The sequence below is a fragment of the Leishmania martiniquensis genome, chromosome 31, assembly GCF_017916325.1.
Source record: "Leishmania martiniquensis isolate LSCM1 chromosome 31, whole genome shotgun sequence".
Classification (NCBI taxonomy): Eukaryota; Euglenozoa; class Kinetoplastea; order Trypanosomatida; family Trypanosomatidae; genus Leishmania; species Leishmania martiniquensis.
The window spans coordinates 1,444,228-1,460,818 of NC_090166.1; the positions used below are offsets into that span (position 1 = coordinate 1,444,228).

A 16,591-nucleotide genomic window follows, 5' to 3' on the forward strand; every position below is an offset into this window, starting at 1 on the left:
TCTCGGAGAGCGGAACACTGCCGCGCCAGTGCAGGAGGTATAGGTCCAAGTAGTCCGTGCCGATGTTTTGGAGGGAGGCATCACAGCTTCGAAATATCTGCGCCCGCGACGCATTTTGTGGCAGCACCTTCGAAACAATAAAGAGTTCCTCGCGCGGCGTCTCTTTGATAGCCTCGGCCGCGAGTTTCTCCGAACGGCCGTTGCCGTACATCTCTGCGGTATCGATGAGTGTCATGCCGGCTGCCAAACCAGCTCGCAGCGCCGCCAGCTCGCTTGCGCGCTTTGCGGGGATATCGCCCATCATCCACATACCCTGCCCCAGCGCTGGAGCTGTGGTGCCATCGGGCAGGCGCACCGTTCGGCGAGTCGCCATCGGAGCTCGTGTGCAGGAAAGAGGCAGTGAGCGTCTGTGTGCACGAGACGGCGGAAGCGAGTCGCTAAGGCCCAGCAAGCGGGTGCAGCGCGTTGCGGAATAAGCTGTGCCACAACCACTAGACGGAAAAAGGACAGAGGTCGGCTGGGCGACAGCGAGCGTAGCCGCTCTCGATCCGTGTTTGAAATCGTCAACGATAAGGTTTGACAACAGCGCTGCCGTGGTGATATGTGCGGCGGTACTCGAGATGTCCGCCGTCGCGGCAGCAAGGGAGGTGGAGGGGGACGACACGAGGGGGGAGGGGAGGGGTCTTCACTAAGCGCGCGGTCTGCGCGAAGCCCCTGCCCGTGAGGATTGTGAATGAGAAGAAAACAAAACGGTTGGAGAAGGCTGGGGGACGTGACGCGCCGATTGGGAAAGGGGCCGCACATTTGAGAAGGCGAAAGGTGCGCGAAAAAAAACAAGTCACCGTCGATTTTTACACAGGGCAGCAGCGCCAGAGAGCTTAGCTGATGCGTTTCTCTGTGTGAGCGTGTGCGTATCGCACTGGCAGCTGGTTTCTTCCACCTGCCGCATCCCTCTTGTGTGTCCATTGCGCATCGCTCACCTCCTGTTACTTTGAAGACACGTCTCTTGTCCGCTCACTTGGGACTGCATGAGCGTCAGCAGCAGCGTACCGACGCACATGAGCCATTGTTTCCCTCTACCACGTCTCGAGGTCGATCGCGCGGGCTACTTCCTTCGCCCCACGCTCTTGGCCACCTCCGGGGTGGAGAGGCGCTGGCTGCGCGCAGCCGAAGAGGCTCGCGTCTTTGTAAAGCGGCGACGCGCGGAGAACACCGCGGCCAACGTAGTCCGTCACCACGTGGAAGCCGTCTTGTGGAGCGCTCCAGTTGGGATCTGCACGCGCACCGGACGCTTCCTCCGGCGCGTGGGAGCCGCGCTTCATGTCCTGAAAGAACTGTGCCGTGAAGCGGTTTGGGTCTTGCCGTTGCATGTCCCGCCGTTCTGCGTCCATGATGGCGTCGAGCTGACGGTGATGGGACGCGGCGCATATGTTGCATTCAGTCGGTGTGTAGAGGCAGCGGTGGTGAAAGGCGTGCGTGCACCTAAAGTATACCGTGGGAGTGTCAAGGGGTTGGTGGCAGTGTGCGCACGCGGTGGACTGGAAGACGACAGCCGCTGTCTGCAGCGCGACGACCTCCTTCTTGATGCACTCCACCTCACCGAGTTGCTGCGACGTCTGCGCCAAGGCCCGCTGCACCTGCTGCATCTGCTTTCGCAAGCACCGCTGGCAGTAGCCCCGCACAGTTCGCAGGTCGAGGGCGCTTTGAGGGCAGCTGCTCAGTATCTCGAGCACCACCACCGGCGGTAGCACGTCTTGGGCCTCGATGTAGTCCAGCACCTTCTCAACGTCGGGATCGGCGGACTTGGCGGTCCGCACAACTTGCGAGAGCAGCGTCATCCACATCGCGGTCGTGCTGCTGTCAGAGGTTGGACTATCCTGGCACGCCTGGAATAGTTTTGTGGTTGCCTCGTGCCGCTCCGACGGTGTCGCATCGGAGTCACTCAGCTTGGCGCTATAGTAGCCGAAAACCTCTTCTGAGAGCCCGAGCGAGCGGTGGAGGTACAGAATGCCGTCACGGAAGAGGTGCTGATGGGCGAGGCTCAGCGCCTGGTAGTGGTCGTAGCGGCCCTTGTATGCCTCCAGAAACGTCCGCGCCTGCTCCAGCCGTCGCTCGTACGGCTCTGCTGGGAATTCCAACGCAGCGTTGGCGCTCGCGGCATCGTCAGTGGGCGCTGCTGCGTCGGGTACTATCCCAAGGGTGCTCTTCAGCTCACGCGTCATGTAGAGCTCCAAGAGCGTGTTGTACAGCACCACGTTCGGGCTACATGTCATGGAGAGAGAGGGCGGCGCTGCTGGTGATAAGGTGGCGGAGCTACCTTCCACAGACATGTGCATCGGTGCCGATGCAGCGTCCTCTTCATCTAGCACGCCGCTCTCCACCACTGCTCGAAGGAAGTTCATGAGATACACCGGCGCGTCGACGAAGATATGCAGGAACGCAGACGCATTCGCACGGTGAGGATGCCGTGGCCCACCTGCCATCGGGCCTCCCGTGCCAGCCGCAAAAAAAGAGCCGTTGGGAGGAGCAGGCGTGTCGACTAGGCGCCGTCCCGGCCCTTTCCACTGCACACACAGCTCCATGAGCAGCTCGGTCGTGGGGCGGGGCGCCGCAACAAGAAGATCTTTGCCGAGTGCCACGCAGATAGGCTCCGCATCATCTATTCCCAGCCGGCGGATGTACGACAGCGTCTCAAGTGGCTCTTGCATGTCGTACACGCGAATGCGGGCGCAGTCTTGCACAAAGGCGTAGCGGTCGGCGATGTACAGCGCCGCCTCGGCGTATCCGCCCTCCCGACACACCTCGATCGCGTTCTTCGCATCGAAGCGCACGTCTTCGCGGTGGATAAACGCCTGAAGACGACCCTCGTCCTTGCGCTTGATGTAGCACTTGAGCAGCAGCGTCGTGTGCGCCTCATTGGCATGCGCGCTGTGCTGCGGATGGTGCAACTCCTCCAAGTAGTCGATCAGCTGCTCCATGTGCGCGCTGCCCATGAAGCGCTGAATGACGCAGGATGACTCGAGGTGCCCGATGGTGTTCTTGTATTGCGCCATGGCCTCGTCAAACTTGCCTTTGCTGTAAAGGTAGTCGCCGAAGCGCTTGCAGATGCGCAGCCGCAGCGTCGGCTCGGCATCGTCCATCGTCTGCGCAAGCTGCTGCGCGATGCCGTAGCACTCCTTGCTGAAGAGAAGTTCCAGCTTCGTCCGCGTGTCTGCCTCGCTCAGCCGCACACCACGCAACGAGAGCTGCCGCGTTCGCACCGCCGGGTCGAGGATCAGCACCAACATGTCGGTTTCATCAGTGAGCAGCATGGCGCAGTTCGTGTACATTTCCTGCGGGCGACTCAGTCCACGAATGCGATAGGTGAGGTCAAAGCACTGCAGCTGAAATTGCTCTGGTTGTCCGTCGTGCTGCACTAGCAGAGCGAGGTACTGACGGTGTGTGTAGAGAAAGCAGCGACCCGGCACGTGGTCGAGGTGGATGGTGTGCGCGGACGACTTGGCCGTGGGGTCATACGGCGCCTGGGCGCTGGAGCCTGGAACTGCGGGGCCCAGCCGCACGACCCTGCTGCCACTTGTGGCGTGCGTTGCCGCCCTCTGACTCACGATGAGCAACTCGCCATGCGATGACAACGCCGCTCCAAAACGCGGCGCGCCGCCGATGGGGGTGGGGCAGGGGTACTCGGACCAGTTGCCATTTGCTCGCAAAGCCCAGCACGTGACCACATCCTCGTAGACGGTGTAAAGCACCTGTACCCCAGCCGCGGCCATCCCAGCACTACTGCTGCCCGTCGATGCGCTTGTTGAAGTTGCCGGCGCGCGGGCGCCGCCTGACAGGAAAGAGAAAGCGCTGATGCCTTCGCTGACGAGATCGCTCACGCCACCGCTCCCTTTGATGCCCGACAGCGTCACGTATTGTGTGCCAGGTAGCCCGACGAATGTCAAGGCGCCTTTGGCGATGCCACTGCGGATCGTCAGCACCCGAGCCGGCCGCTCCTTCGCCAGATCACCCTGCAGCACCACACACTCGCGCGTAGCAAGCCCGACAGCGACGCACGATAGATCTGGAGCCACATCGAAGCTGACGACGACAGAGCGGATGGAGCCGCAAGAGACGACGCCGGTGTCGCTGTTGGAGGGAGAGGAAGAAAAGCTGCCTGCAGCGGTGGCGCTCGGCTTGAACTGGTACTGCCGCTGCTTCGATTCATCAAGCAGGATGGTCACAAGAGGGGCCTCCTCGGCTGCAGTGCGCACACTCGCAGCTTCACCACTCGCCCCTTTGCTGGCGGGCAGAATACGATGCTCCCGGCAGGGCGGCCGCCACCGGAGCATGGCATCGCCTGCTGCTGTTCCTGGAATGGAAGCCGTGGCCGCGGCTGGGTGAGGACCCATAAGGCCACGGTATAGGGCCACGAGCTGGTCGAGGTCCCATACCCTCAGCATCGTGTGGTTGAGGGCATCGTCGTTGCCGATGGTGATGAGGGTGTTACGCATGGCGCAGTAACGAATGTGTGTAACCGGGCCCCCGTAGGCCTGGAAGCGCCACCTGCTCGCCGGTGAGGCGGTCGCTGATGGGGGATGGCGGTCAAGGAAGAGCACCTGGCCTTCGCAGTCGCCTACGACGAGGGCGGTGGGGGTCAGACACGCGGACACCACGTTGATCTCCGCTAAAGAGGAGGAGGCCGCGAAGGCTTCACTATCGAAGAAGCGGAAACTGCGCCACACCCCGTCCGCCATGTCCACTCCTCCTCTCCTCGTGCAGTATGCCAGTGCAGAGAACCTGGCGAGTAACGATATGCAGTGAGGTGTACGGCGCGTCGATGGGCACAGGAAGAGGGAGGGGGCGAAGAGAGAGATGAGCATGCAAAGGAGGCGCCAGATGGAGAGGTGCTGGAGGCTACTGGGCGCGAACGGGTGCCGGAGCACCCCCGCCGTACACGCGGGTGCGGAAGGGCTCGACTTCCACGACAGGCTACGCGCGATGGCCCGCCTCTTCCGGCAAGAGCATTCAAAAAGTGCGACGAGACATAAAAACGGTGGGGGGATGAGGAGAAGAGGGACGAAACGCACCCCCGAAGTGCGCGTGAGATGAACACCGCCGCCCACAGGGCCTTTGCGCTCATGCGAATGGCGCTGCGTCCCCCGCATTCTCTAATGACCACTTGGCGCTGTGGCTGGCGGACAACAGACGTATAACAGCGTCGGGTCAGCATGCTGCACTGTCGCTGCCCCTCCGCCTGCCTTTATGAGGCTTCCACACGGCTCCGGATCGCCTGCATCTCCTTTAGGTCCGTCTTGAGGAGTTCATCTAGCGCCTCAATCCCATCCTGCATCTGCTTGGTGAACTGGATCCAGTCCTTCATAACGTACGGATCCACCTCAGAGCGCAGGAGTGGCTGACCGTCTGCGTTTCGCCATGCCGCCGGCGCGGCACTGACGAAGCTGCCCTGCTGCTGCTGACGCGCCTCTGCCTTGCTTGCCGACTTCTGCGTAATCATTGCAACTCGCGATGCCTCCTCTGTGAGAAAAGGTCGCAGTTCATGTAACAGCTGGCTGTAGCGACCAGGCGCTCGCAAGAGTTGGCGTAGCTGGTCCACACGACTGTTTAGAAGGCTCTCCTCGCCGCATGAAGTGCCGTGGCGACCCAGCAACTCCATCTTGCACAGAAGCGTGTACCATCGGTGCCGCAGCATCACCTCCTCCTGCTCCACCTCTCGCTGTCTCCGCAGGTTCGCAGCGTCCATGGCGGCCACCGTGTCAACGTCCTGCAGCAACTCCGCCACCTTACTCTGCAATACCTTCACGGCGTCTCGCTGCCTCTCCGTCCGCCGCCGCAGCTCCTGGGAAAAGTGGATGGGGGACGGGTAGAGGCGGCCAGGGTCAGGGTTCTTCTGGAGGGCGTGCATGTAGGCCTCATCGCTGCACCCACCGCCGTGGAGGAAAGCTGTGTAGCGCTCCTTCTGAATGGCGTCCATCACGTGCCCCGCCCCACAGCTGTTGTACACAAAGGCGCGGAAGTGGCAGTTCGGGTGCAGTGCGTTGTAGGACTCATCCAGCTTGAGAAGGTAGCTGGCAAGGGCGCTCTGCCGCGTGAAGTCCTGCAGCGTCACGGTGAGCTGCTGCGCTTGCACCGGCGCTTGCTGCGGTTGCTGCGCCCCCGACTGCATGGCGGCGACAGGCTGCTGCATGCCCCAACCGCTGGTGGCTGCCGGTGCTGTTGCCTTTGCACCGAAGCCGGTGGCCGCCGCTGTGGGTGCCCCGAAGCCAGGGGCGGCACTGGTGCCACCGCCTCCCCCCAACTTTGGCCCGAAGCCACCGCCACCGCCGAAGCCGGTGGCCGCTCCGAAGCCGGTGGCCCCTGAAGGTGCACCGCTTCCAAAGCCAGACGCGCCTCCAGCTGGCGTGGAGCCGAATGCAGGTGCGGCACCGCTTGTCGGAGCCGCGAAGGCGGCGCCAAACCCCGGTGTAGCGGAGGCACCTGCCGTAGCACCGAAGCCCCCGCCAGCGGGGGTAGTTGTGTTCGTGCTGGTCACGGTCGTGGTGCCAAACGCTGCTGGCGCCTTACCGACGCCGGCAGCCGGGGCACCGAACATGACTCTGTGAAGGTGAACGAGAGCCTAAGGCAACGACGCGACGAGTGACACATGGATGCGAAATGAGTCCCCACCGTCCCACGATGGGTGCAACGGTGCCCGCATGCGTGTAAGTGATGGAGTGTGTGAAAGAAGCAGCAGCAAGAGCGAAAGGGAGAGGGGAGAGGCGGAGTGAGGAACAGGCAGTGACAGGCGGGGCTCCGCCAGCGAAGAATGGGGCGGAGATGAAGGGCAGCGTTCTAAAAATCGGCCAATGCCCTTCTTCTCATGTAGTTCTCCCGTCCAAAAACGCGCACGGCCCTATGCGCGGGCCAAGGGACACCCTGAAGGCCATCCCTCGGAACTCTCCGTTAACAGAAGCCGATACAGCGGCATTCACTGACGCATCTGCTCGTCAGCCTCTTCTGTGTCGGCCTGCGAGGCGAACGGTAGAGTGGCGCTGCGTGCACGTTTTCGACGCCTGGGAGTGTTTTACATGTCTACCAAAAGACGCTGAGGAGGGCGAAGCGGAAGCCGAGAGGATTTGCGTGCCGAGTGCGTGAGGGGCGCATGCACCCATACCCAGAGAACTGCACAGGGATAAAGTGCCCGTTACCTCTTGCTGCTATATTGCACGGCGGCACCCGTCTACGTGGAACTCGATGAGCGTATCCGCACGAACTCGCTCATGGCCTCGAGCGGTCGCTCTGGCTTCAGCAGCAGCACGTGCTGAATCATGTCGTGTAGGAGAGGGGTTATCTCCGGGTGTGCCGCCAGGTAGGCGGTGTACGTCATGACGTGTTCGTCTTTGCGCTTCTCGGCCCGCACGCGGCCCTCGTAGTTGAGGTCCTCCTTCTGGAGGCCCCTCTCCTGCGAAGGTGAGGCGGCTCGGTCAGACATCGCCACACGGCGTGGGCGCCTTTTGAGGATGTGTGCGCAGATACGCTGAGCTGAGCGAAGGCGGGGCGGGGAGAGGTGTGCGAACAGCGGCGCGCATCGCGGAAGCAGAAAACGAGAGGAGGAGGGGGGATACAGTGCAGAGAGCCGCAGCGAGCGGATGGGGCAGGCACAGTAGCGGGACAGCGTTTCTATGACGGCTCACAGAGAAGACCCGGCGGCACGGTCATCTAGGAAGCGGGCGCAAGCAGATCACGCCCCTGAGGGAGAGGGGGGGGTGCAGCTATGAGAAAGAAGAGAAGAGAGCAGTCATCACTCCCCCTCCCCCTTTTCCTATACGCAGACAGCCTTCTGCCTCCGCATCACACAGGGGGAAGGGGAGGGGAGCACAGCGCTCCGCGCACGGTGCACCAGGCGGGGGTTCACCATCGCTTTCTGTGTGTGTGCGTGCTCAAAGGCTGAGCACCTCCCCTATCCCTTGGCAGCTATGCTGGCATGTGGGAAGTCAGTGCAGCTGATCGCCACTGGTAGCGGCAGTCAGTGCCTTGAGGGGGCGCCAACCGTGCGGCCTGCGACGCGGAGGCTCTGCTCAGTGTGTGGCAGAGGCGGTGCGCAGCTGACCATGTCGACCTCATAGGCGCTGTACCCGTGTCCACCGCCGCCCTGCTCCGTGCGATAGGCCCTGAGGTATGCTGGGGAAGAGGGTCGCGGAGATGAGGCCGTGTCTGTGTTGCTTGGCGTATGAAAATAGGCACCCCTCAGAGGAGTACGCACTGCCGTGTACGCCATGCCCAGCACACTGTCATTCAAAGAGCGGCCATCACAGAGAGGCACGCGCGGGTGCGCTCGACGTGAGGAGAGCAGAGGACTGAGAGCTGCCGCAACCACAGCAAACGGAGAGGACAAATACGCCAATGCCATCGTTAGATGCGCGGCGCTAAAATCTCTGACACAGATGGCACCGCCTCCTCTCCGCATCCGCCGAAGCTGGAGAGAGGAGTGCAGAGAAACGCTGGTGCGGCAGAGGTGCGCAGAGGGTGGGGTGTGTGTGTGTGGGGGGGGGCAGATACCAAAGTTGGGCGCCGTGTCACGGTGGGCAAAACGCTTCCTCGCTGCTCAGCCTCTCCTCCCGATGCGAAGCTGAGCAGCGAGGGGGTGTCCATCGGCGAAAGTCAGGGAATAATGGCCCGGCGCCCGCTCCATGCGGGGACGCTGACGGCGCGGCTGGCACGGCAGCCGCTCAGCCAACGGATGCTCCATGTGCATCACATGCTCCATCTCTCGATTCAAGGCAGGTGACGTGCTATTGACCACAACGAAAGCGGCTGGAGAGAAGTCGGGAGTAGCGGTGCCCACGCCTCCGGATGCGGCGAGTGTGGCCAAGCTCGTCGGCAGCTCTGCGGTCACCGAGGGAGACGCATGCGAAGACAGCCACGGGTCCTCTCCGTCCTCCTCTTCGTCATTCTCCATGGCATCTCTGTCTTCGCCCGGCATACCGGTGTCGCCGACTCCGCTGCTCCCCCCCTCGCTCTCGCGCCGGCGTCGGCGAAAAGAATGGATGCCCCGCACCGCTGCCATGCGCTCACGGCGAGTTGCTATTGTATTCTGCAAGAACTGCGCCATGTGCTGCGCGTTCACCGTCTCGCAGATGGAGAATGCCGAGGATGGGGGGAGCCCGCGCTCGGTGACGGGGGAGCTGCTCTGCAGGTAGCGCTGCACAAAGAGGAGGGCGTCGCGGTAGCCGGCCTCGTAGGAGTTGGACGATTCGCGGTAGAGGTCGGCGAGGGCGTTGGCGGCAGCGGAGAACTTGCGGTGCAACTGCTCCTTCTCGCGCGCAGGCGTATTCGATGCTGGCGGCATGCGGGCAAGCAAAGGTCGGTGGACGTGCTTGAAGGCGCTAATGGGGAGTAATTGAGGTGTGTGGGGGGGGGAGGGGAGGAAGCTCGGCTGCTCTTGTGCTGTATCGTCTCCGTGAGAGGAAATGAGATGATGGTGCCTGTGTTTGCGCGGAGCAATGGAAGGCGTGAAGCGGTGGGCGCTTATGAGCCGTGTGGGTGTGCTGCTGTTGTTGCTGATAATGAAACGGAAGGCTTCTGGCGCATACATACATGTATATACACAGAGGCAAAGGAGAGCAGAGGCGAGGAGGCGGAGTGGAGAGCGCAAACATCGCGGCAGACGTTCCGTTTCCATTTTTCACGACGCGCACGGGTCACTCCGCAACAGGCCGGCCAGCAGGCACGCTCCGACCAATGCAGCCAGCCGACGGCAGGGGCATCGCAAATAGCCCCGAGCCGTCGTAGGCGCGCTTTCTTTTCACGGAATGACGCCATGCGTCTAGCGGAGACCTCCTGTCCGTCTTTGCCCCCCTCCCCGCCGCCCTTCTTCGGAGACGCACTTCGACAGCCGCGCCCGAAACGATGTTTCCTGTAGAAGAATAAGGGAACCGTAAAAAAGGGGAGGGCGTGACCTCGAGAGGATGCGATACCGCCGTCCATGCAAGCCACCACACATGGATACCCCACGCCAAGAGGGGTGGGGGTGGGGGTACGCATAGCCCCGTTGCGACACAGCGAGACTGGGCGGCGTGACAAGGCGCACATGAGGCACGTACCCCGCACATGTGACACAGCAGAATGTGTTCGTGCACCGCGCGCGACCTCCGCCCCCCTCCCTCCCATCGATACACAGTATTTACAGCCCCTCAAGCGCACGCTAGCCTCCATTGAAGTCCAGCATGTCCCCCTGATGTAGTGGCGGGTAACACACACAAGGGCGCGATTGGTGCGGCAGCAGACCATAACGATTTCCACATTGCAACATAGGTCGGGCAGCTTCGACTCGCAGTGCTGCGCTCGCATGTCCGCCACCCCGACAATGAGTCGACGATACTGCCTCGGACTCGCCTGCGTGCACGTCGTTAGAGGTCGACGAGGTGCGCAACCCTCCCCATTGTGTGCGCCCAGGCGTCCGTCTACCAGGCAGCCCCACTGCTCGCAGCCCGAGGCCCTCCGCAGAGCCGCCAGCTGAGTCCGTCCTGCATCATCGACAGATACTCGGTACCACACCACAACGGGCTTGATGGCATCTTGTACAACAGGGTCGCTGCGCTGCCGTTGTAGGACCGCCGGAGATGGCCTTTGTGTCGGTGCGCGTACCACACACAACTTTTCTAGACAGGATAGCGGCCGCAGGGGGTGCGGTGAGGTGACGGCGGAGGCAGCAGTTGCCGCGGCGCGTGAAGTGACGTACAGGTAGAAGCGAGCCGCTTTAAGCGTAGTCGGCGCTGCTGCCTGGTCCGACCGCAGAGAAGAATCGCACACCCTCAAATTATCCTCAAAGACTCTTCGCAGGCACGAGACGGTCTGGCGCCTGTTAAGAGTGAGAGCGCCATCCCATCCCAAGCCCAGAAGCCGCGACCTAGTGCCCTTACACCCCTTCCTACAGTTGTCGCGACTGTGGAGCTGTGTAATAGACTAATGGGCGGTCGCATGAGCCGTCTGCTTGTAGCTCTGCATGAGGGCTAGGCCCACCTCTGCTGGGTCGCTGAGCGTAGCACAGACAGCGCCAAGAAGCCCCTCCCTCCCTCCCTCTTGCCAGCCGCATAGCCGATTGCGGTCTCCATCATGGGGCGACAATCAGCAAAGGAGAGGGAGCGGAGAGGCGAGTAATGCACACACACACACACATTCATACACATACATGCGCGCCTCAGCGCCTCATGTGCTGCATTCTAAGAACTACAACTAGGCAGCGAGCACACGAGCACACTAACCCCTGACCGTACAGCAACGCAGGCACCGCTAATGAGCATCCGCAAGCAAAAAATGAGTGAAGGAAAGCGTTAAGCAGGCCCGGATTACTCGTTCATCCACTCTCAGCAGCGCACGCGCACGCCCTACATCACGGGAAGGGAGCGGTCGGGGTATGAATGCCGACCACGGCGTAGGGAGCATCGCTTGTTGTTTACACATTTTTTGGGGGGAGGGGAAGCGACGACGCTCGATAAACCGCCGAGAGTGATGCACACGCTGCGGTGCTGAGAAGCGTCCAGTTGTGCACATCATGCCCGGCCGAGGCCACTGAAATGCAGGCGGCGAACAGAAAAGTGAAATTCAGAGGAAACGAAAGCGCCCCCAGCAGAGTGGGCGCAGACATCCATTTGTGTGCACATCTTCTCGCAAAGCTCCTCTCCTCCTCAAGTACCTTCGGTGCATATGGGCGGTGTGCGTGTGTGTGTGTGCATGGGGGGGGGGTGCTGTGTCGGTGAGGCGGCAGTTGTGCGCGCGCGTACAACTGCACCAACCGAAGATTTGACATCAAAATTCAAAGGTAAAAAACGCCTCGCTTATCGAAGAAGCGCACAATATATATGTATGTATACATATATGTATATGCGATACGCGCGAAGGGTCGCTGGTGCGGCCGGTGTGACATCGACAGAGAGCATTAGCAGTGTCCGGTTGGCGAAAGACGCCGAGTGGGTATCTGCAGATGCCCAGTGGCAGAAACTCACTGCACAGACGTTAGCTTCCACCCCAGCCGTCGAGCGACTTCAGGCATCGCGTGCGGGGTCACAGCGACGAGCCCATCCGTCAGCATGGCAATCTCAGAGGCAGCGGCGATTCCGCCATGTGTGTCGGTGAGCGGATAGCGGAGTGGCGCACCATTCTGGTTAAAGATGTCACTACCGAGCGCGTAGAGGAAGGCGTGCGCTGCGCAGCAGTCCCACTTCTTGATGGCCATCGGCGGGCACACAAAGACGTCGGCGGATGTGATGGGTCCGTGCGGCACGTGGTGCCCCTTCAGCATTTTCTTGAGTAGATGGTACTGCTTGTGCCCCGCACCGCGGGCGGACACGGCGCTACACGGCTTCAGCTGCTCCAGAAGCCGCCGGAGAAACGACTCCTGCGCCGCGTTCGATCGGCACACGGCGAGCGCCGTCTCGCGTGTGCACGCCGGCTGCGGCTCCAGGCGCACTGGTGCCCGCATCAGCACACCATCAAACACAACGAAGGGCGACGCCAGAGCAGGAATGTTCAGCACGACGGAGAATCCAGGCGCACACGCCTTCTCCTGCGGCTCCATCTCGGCTGGCGTGTAGGCTCCTGCGAGCGGGTAGCAGAAAATGCGGTTCATGACACCGGCGATGGGGACGCCGTCTAGCGTGATGCCCACGAGCGTCATCGGGGCTTGCCAGCAGCCACCCACAAAGCAATTCGTGCCGTCGATAGGGTCGATGAAGATACCGAGGCGGCGTCGCATGGTCTCGTCCGAGTCTGCGTGGAGAACAACCGCAGCGCCAGCGTCAGCGGGGGACTTGTCTCCCGCCTCCACATGCGCGCGCAACTCAGTCTCATACGGCATTGCAGAGATCGCCTTGTAGTGCTTTGCCATGCACTCCTGAGCCTCGTCCTCGACAGCGCCGCTCGGTAAATTCTCTTCCCCAGCCACGGTGAATGGTAGCGATGGGAAGGACTCCCTCAGCGCACGCATCAGCACAGCCTGGATGACGAAATCCGCCGTCGTGACGAGATCATCTGCGGCTTCGCCGTGCTGTTCGTCACCGCGCGCCTTGATATCGATTCGGACGGCGTGGTGCAGCGAGTCGACCAGAATCGCCTTGTCGGTCTCCGAAAGCTCGAGCACTGTACGCGGATGCGCCTCAGATCCTGCCGGCGATGAGCCCTGCGCGCGGGTTACTTTTGCCTCGATCTCGGGGAGCTGCACGAGGTCCAGCATCACATACCGCTGCGCCACCAGCGACGCGCGGGCGCAAACAGTCAGGAGCTGTGCCACATTCACCGATGTCATTTCACGGCGAGGCGTCTCCGGCAACGTGTTATTCCACCACGTGCACGCCAACGGATCGACGCATAGACGTTATTGCCACCAATGTTGAGGACTGTGCATGCGCGTCTGCGTAGCCCTCCCCTCCCACAGGCGACGAAAAGAAGCGAAAGGTAAGGGAAGGGAGCGCTGACGCGGAAGCCGCTGATCAGCGGTGCCGTTACCCAGACGCACGTGACGACAGCCGCAGCGACGAGGCTGTGAATGGGGTGCGGATGCAGAAGCCGCTTTCGGTCACGTGGGCGAGGTGCTGATTCGCGTCGCCATACATCGGAGGCCCGACAATAGAGAGAGGTTCAGAGAGAGAGGGAGGGAGAGGAATGCGATACAGCAGAGGGGAGCAACACGCCAGCAAAGTGGCTGCCACGTGAAGGCTCCATCGGCGAATCGGTGGTCTGATGCCCAAACACCTGCGCTCTTCTCCCCGCGCGCGCGCGCTCCTTCCGCCCACGCGATCATCGACGATGACACTTGACGACACGCACGAATAGGCCGCCAGGGAATCGCGGAGGAGAAGCGTTACACTTGTGACATGTCGCTGACTGAGCACTTCAGGGCCACTCCAGCGTACACAGACTGCGGCTCGAAAAAGGCGCTGAATCGCTCATCGTTCCTACCGGAGGAGCAAGCCTCACCGGGTCCATCGCTGCAGGCACACGTTAGGCGCCATACTTGGCCAGCCGCCCCGCCTTGAATGCGAGCTCCCGAAGCAAACCGCCCAGCGTGCACGTGTTTGCCCACGCCGCCAGCGGCACTGGAGCTGTCTCGCCGCCCTCAGAGCGCCATGCCTGAAGCCCACGATCCCGCAGAATAGGGTAGCGAGAGTACATGTGCACCGGAAACACGAAATGGCTGTGTGCGGACGCACCAGCCGACTCCATCAGCTCTGAGTAGTAGCTCGGTGTCGGCAGTAGCCAAGCAAGAGCGTTGCTACCCGCAGACGCGTTCTCGATCGCAGGCGGTGGGCAAGGCGCTCCTCGCGCTGTGTCGAGGACAGCCACCAATGTGTACGGCACCTCTGTCGCGCCCCCCTCCCTGTATGACCCGGGAGGGTGCATTTCATAAAGCCACGCCAGCAGCGAGGCAACGTGCTGTTCCTCTCCCGCTGCTGGCGTACAGTCGATCAGCGTCAGCGGAGACGCAAGCCACTCTGCCGCGGTGGTGCTTGCCCGCCTCATGTCGCTGATCTCCATCGCCGCTTCTGAGATAGTTACGACTCGGTGATCGACGCCCTTCTCTTCACAGAAGTACTCCACCTGCTGCACAATATCCCTCGCCGACGGCGCGCGGCCTGCGGAGCCGACTACGCAGCCGAGATGGTGTCCCGATCCCTTATCCAGCAGTGGACTCGCGTAGCGCGCCGTGTCGACGAGGACGACGACAGAGCGGCAGAGGTTGCCCATTGAATTCATTTTCTGCCGCACGCGCGATTGGAAGAGGAGACTGGCGGGAGCTGGTAGAGAGCGTGAGTGAGAAGGCGACTGTTCCGCACTGTGAAAAGACATATGTGCGGGCGTCATTGGGAAAGGAGGAGGCGACAGTAACGGATACGGACAGAGTGTCCTCTCGATCAGATGGATGCGCTGCTGATGCTGCGCCGCAACGACCACACAGGGTGGGAGAGCGATCGGTGGCGACTCTTTCCCATGCCCGCGGCGACTCCTCTCGCTACGGAAAGGGCCACCGCAAGCATACGCACCGCCCCCGCCCCACTCTATCACCAAAACGGCACCGCCGGCAGCGGGCGCTTCTCTACTGCCCGGTTTCTCACGAGAGGCGCTTCCGATGAACAACCTTTTCTCTTTGAAGACAGCGCCATGGCGGGCGTACAAGCGCCGTCCCACGCCTGTCCCCCCTCCACTTCCCTTCCCTCAGCATAGAGAGACGGGGGCGGGCAAAAATGCACCGAAGCAAGTGGCTCTTGCGGCACTGCTGCAGGCGGGCAGTGAGAGAGGGAGGGGGGAGCGCCAACGAAAACAGAGGCCGCACGAGGCAGTGAAGGGGCGTGACGAGGAGAGTGCGGCAGAAAATCACGAGAAGGGAAACAGAAAAAAGAAAAGGGCGAAGATAAACAAAAGAGGGGATGAGGGAAGATCGGCACACATACACACACACACACACATACAGCGATTCACGCCTTTGCCGCAGGCGCTACTCCCCCTGCGTGTGTGTGTGTGCGGTGTTCCACAAAGGACACCACAGATACCGACAGGACTGTACACAACATGACCTCAAGCTAGCCCATCACTACAGCAACAGAGCCTTTCCATCAACGGTCGAGCACTGCCACGCACCCCAGCGCGTGCCATTACGTCACCCCAGGAGGGCAGAGGGAGTGCATGCGTGCGCGTACACAGAAGCGACCGCGTCAAAGTACAGAAGGAACGACAGAAAAGGGACCTGAAAGAGGCGGAAGCGCCGGAAAGGGGTGCGTGCGCGTCCCGTTGTATGCCGCACATCCTCACTGTTGTCGCCGAGGCGGAGAGCCAGAGCACTGCCAGTCGCTACGAAGGATGGAAGGGGGCGAGCAATCAGCGCCATAGGCTGACGACGTGCCCCCCGTGCTGCAACAGAGAGGCAGGCATGCATACATACCGAACGCCAGAGGGCCTGCGAGCAGCAGGGGCACCACCTTGCCAGCAAAGATAAGAGAGGAAGCGATGGGACCACCCGCCTGCATGCACTACCGCTATTCAGAAACACAGGAATCGAAGCCGCCCGCCGTCCAGCTCCTTCACGTGTGCGATGAGAGTGACCGACGGCACGCCGCCGATCGCCAAGAGCACCACTGATGGATGCGACAAGGAGAGGCAAAACAGACGGCACACACGCACACACAAAAAAAACATTAGTGAAGAAGAACCGCCCAAAGCCATTCTTTCCCGGCCATACATCGGGTAAACTGCATGTGAAGGGGCGGGGGAAAAGAGGGAGGGAGGGTAGGGGGAGCTGAGGAGCAGACGGTCGGTCGTTTGATGGAGAGAGAGAGAAGAGCGAGGGGGAGGGTGGAGACAGCATCACGGCGAGGGAGGCTCCAGTAGAGCTCACCAGGCACACTTGTATGCGCTCATGGCACGCGGTGACGACGACCGCCACGGAGCGGCGGAAAGAAAACATAAAAAGGGGCAACAGCGGGCGCAAGCAGACGTGCTTTTCATATCGTCATTGAAGTGCTTCCGTCACGTTTGTTTACCCTCCGGTAGCGTCGGATGCGCGTTGCTGAAACAGAGCGGATGCGAGGGAGGAGACGGAGCAGAAAGGCGCGCTCGATCC

The 16,591-nt window shown here is 61.6% G+C and overlaps 7 protein-coding genes across 7 annotated transcripts in view; all 7 read right to left on the reverse strand.

Moving 5' to 3' along the window:
- Positions 1–373, reverse strand: part of LSCM1_01602 (uncharacterized protein) — a gene marked incomplete at both ends in the record, with an annotated part of 861 nt that extends 488 nt beyond the window's left edge. Inside the window, one exon of the mRNA XM_067319204.1 lies at positions 1–373. This exon is cut by the window's left edge and continues 488 nt beyond it. Coding sequence (XP_067176483.1) covers positions 1–373 — 373 coding nt within the window.
- A 703-nt stretch (positions 374–1,076) lies between these two features.
- LSCM1_01603 (uncharacterized protein) lies at positions 1,077–4,736 on the reverse strand (the record flags this gene model as incomplete). The annotated part of the gene is made up of 1 exon (XM_067319205.1): positions 1,077–4,736. The coding sequence occupies one exon, from the start codon at positions 4,734–4,736 to the stop codon at positions 1,077–1,079; it is 3,660 nt and encodes a 1,219-aa protein (XP_067176484.1).
- Positions 4,737–5,242: 506 nt separating this feature from the next.
- On the reverse strand, positions 5,243–6,592 carry LSCM1_01604 (uncharacterized protein; the record flags this gene model as incomplete). The annotated part of the gene is made up of 1 exon (XM_067319206.1): positions 5,243–6,592. One exon carries the CDS (start codon positions 6,590–6,592, stop codon positions 5,243–5,245), a length of 1,350 nt encoding a protein of 449 aa, XP_067176485.1.
- Positions 6,593–7,219: 627 nt separating this feature from the next.
- LSCM1_01605 (uncharacterized protein) lies at positions 7,220–7,471 on the reverse strand (the record flags this gene model as incomplete). The annotated part of the gene is made up of 1 exon (XM_067319207.1): positions 7,220–7,471. The coding sequence occupies one exon, from the start codon at positions 7,469–7,471 to the stop codon at positions 7,220–7,222; it is 252 nt and encodes an 83-aa protein (XP_067176486.1).
- A 1,113-nt stretch (positions 7,472–8,584) lies between these two features.
- Positions 8,585–9,328, reverse strand: LSCM1_01606 (uncharacterized protein; the record flags this gene model as incomplete). The annotated part of the gene is made up of 1 exon (XM_067319208.1): positions 8,585–9,328. The coding sequence occupies one exon, from the start codon at positions 9,326–9,328 to the stop codon at positions 8,585–8,587; it is 744 nt and encodes a 247-aa protein (XP_067176487.1).
- A 2,652-nt stretch (positions 9,329–11,980) lies between these two features.
- LSCM1_01607 (uncharacterized protein) lies at positions 11,981–13,282 on the reverse strand (the record flags this gene model as incomplete). The annotated part of the gene is made up of 1 exon (XM_067319209.1): positions 11,981–13,282. The coding sequence occupies one exon, from the start codon at positions 13,280–13,282 to the stop codon at positions 11,981–11,983; it is 1,302 nt and encodes a 433-aa protein (XP_067176488.1).
- Positions 13,283–13,977: 695 nt separating this feature from the next.
- On the reverse strand, positions 13,978–14,730 carry LSCM1_01608 (uncharacterized protein; the record flags this gene model as incomplete). Its single annotated transcript, XM_067319210.1, has 1 exon — positions 13,978–14,730. One exon carries the CDS (start codon positions 14,728–14,730, stop codon positions 13,978–13,980), a length of 753 nt encoding a protein of 250 aa, XP_067176489.1.
- Between the last annotated feature and the right edge of the window lie 1,861 nt (positions 14,731–16,591).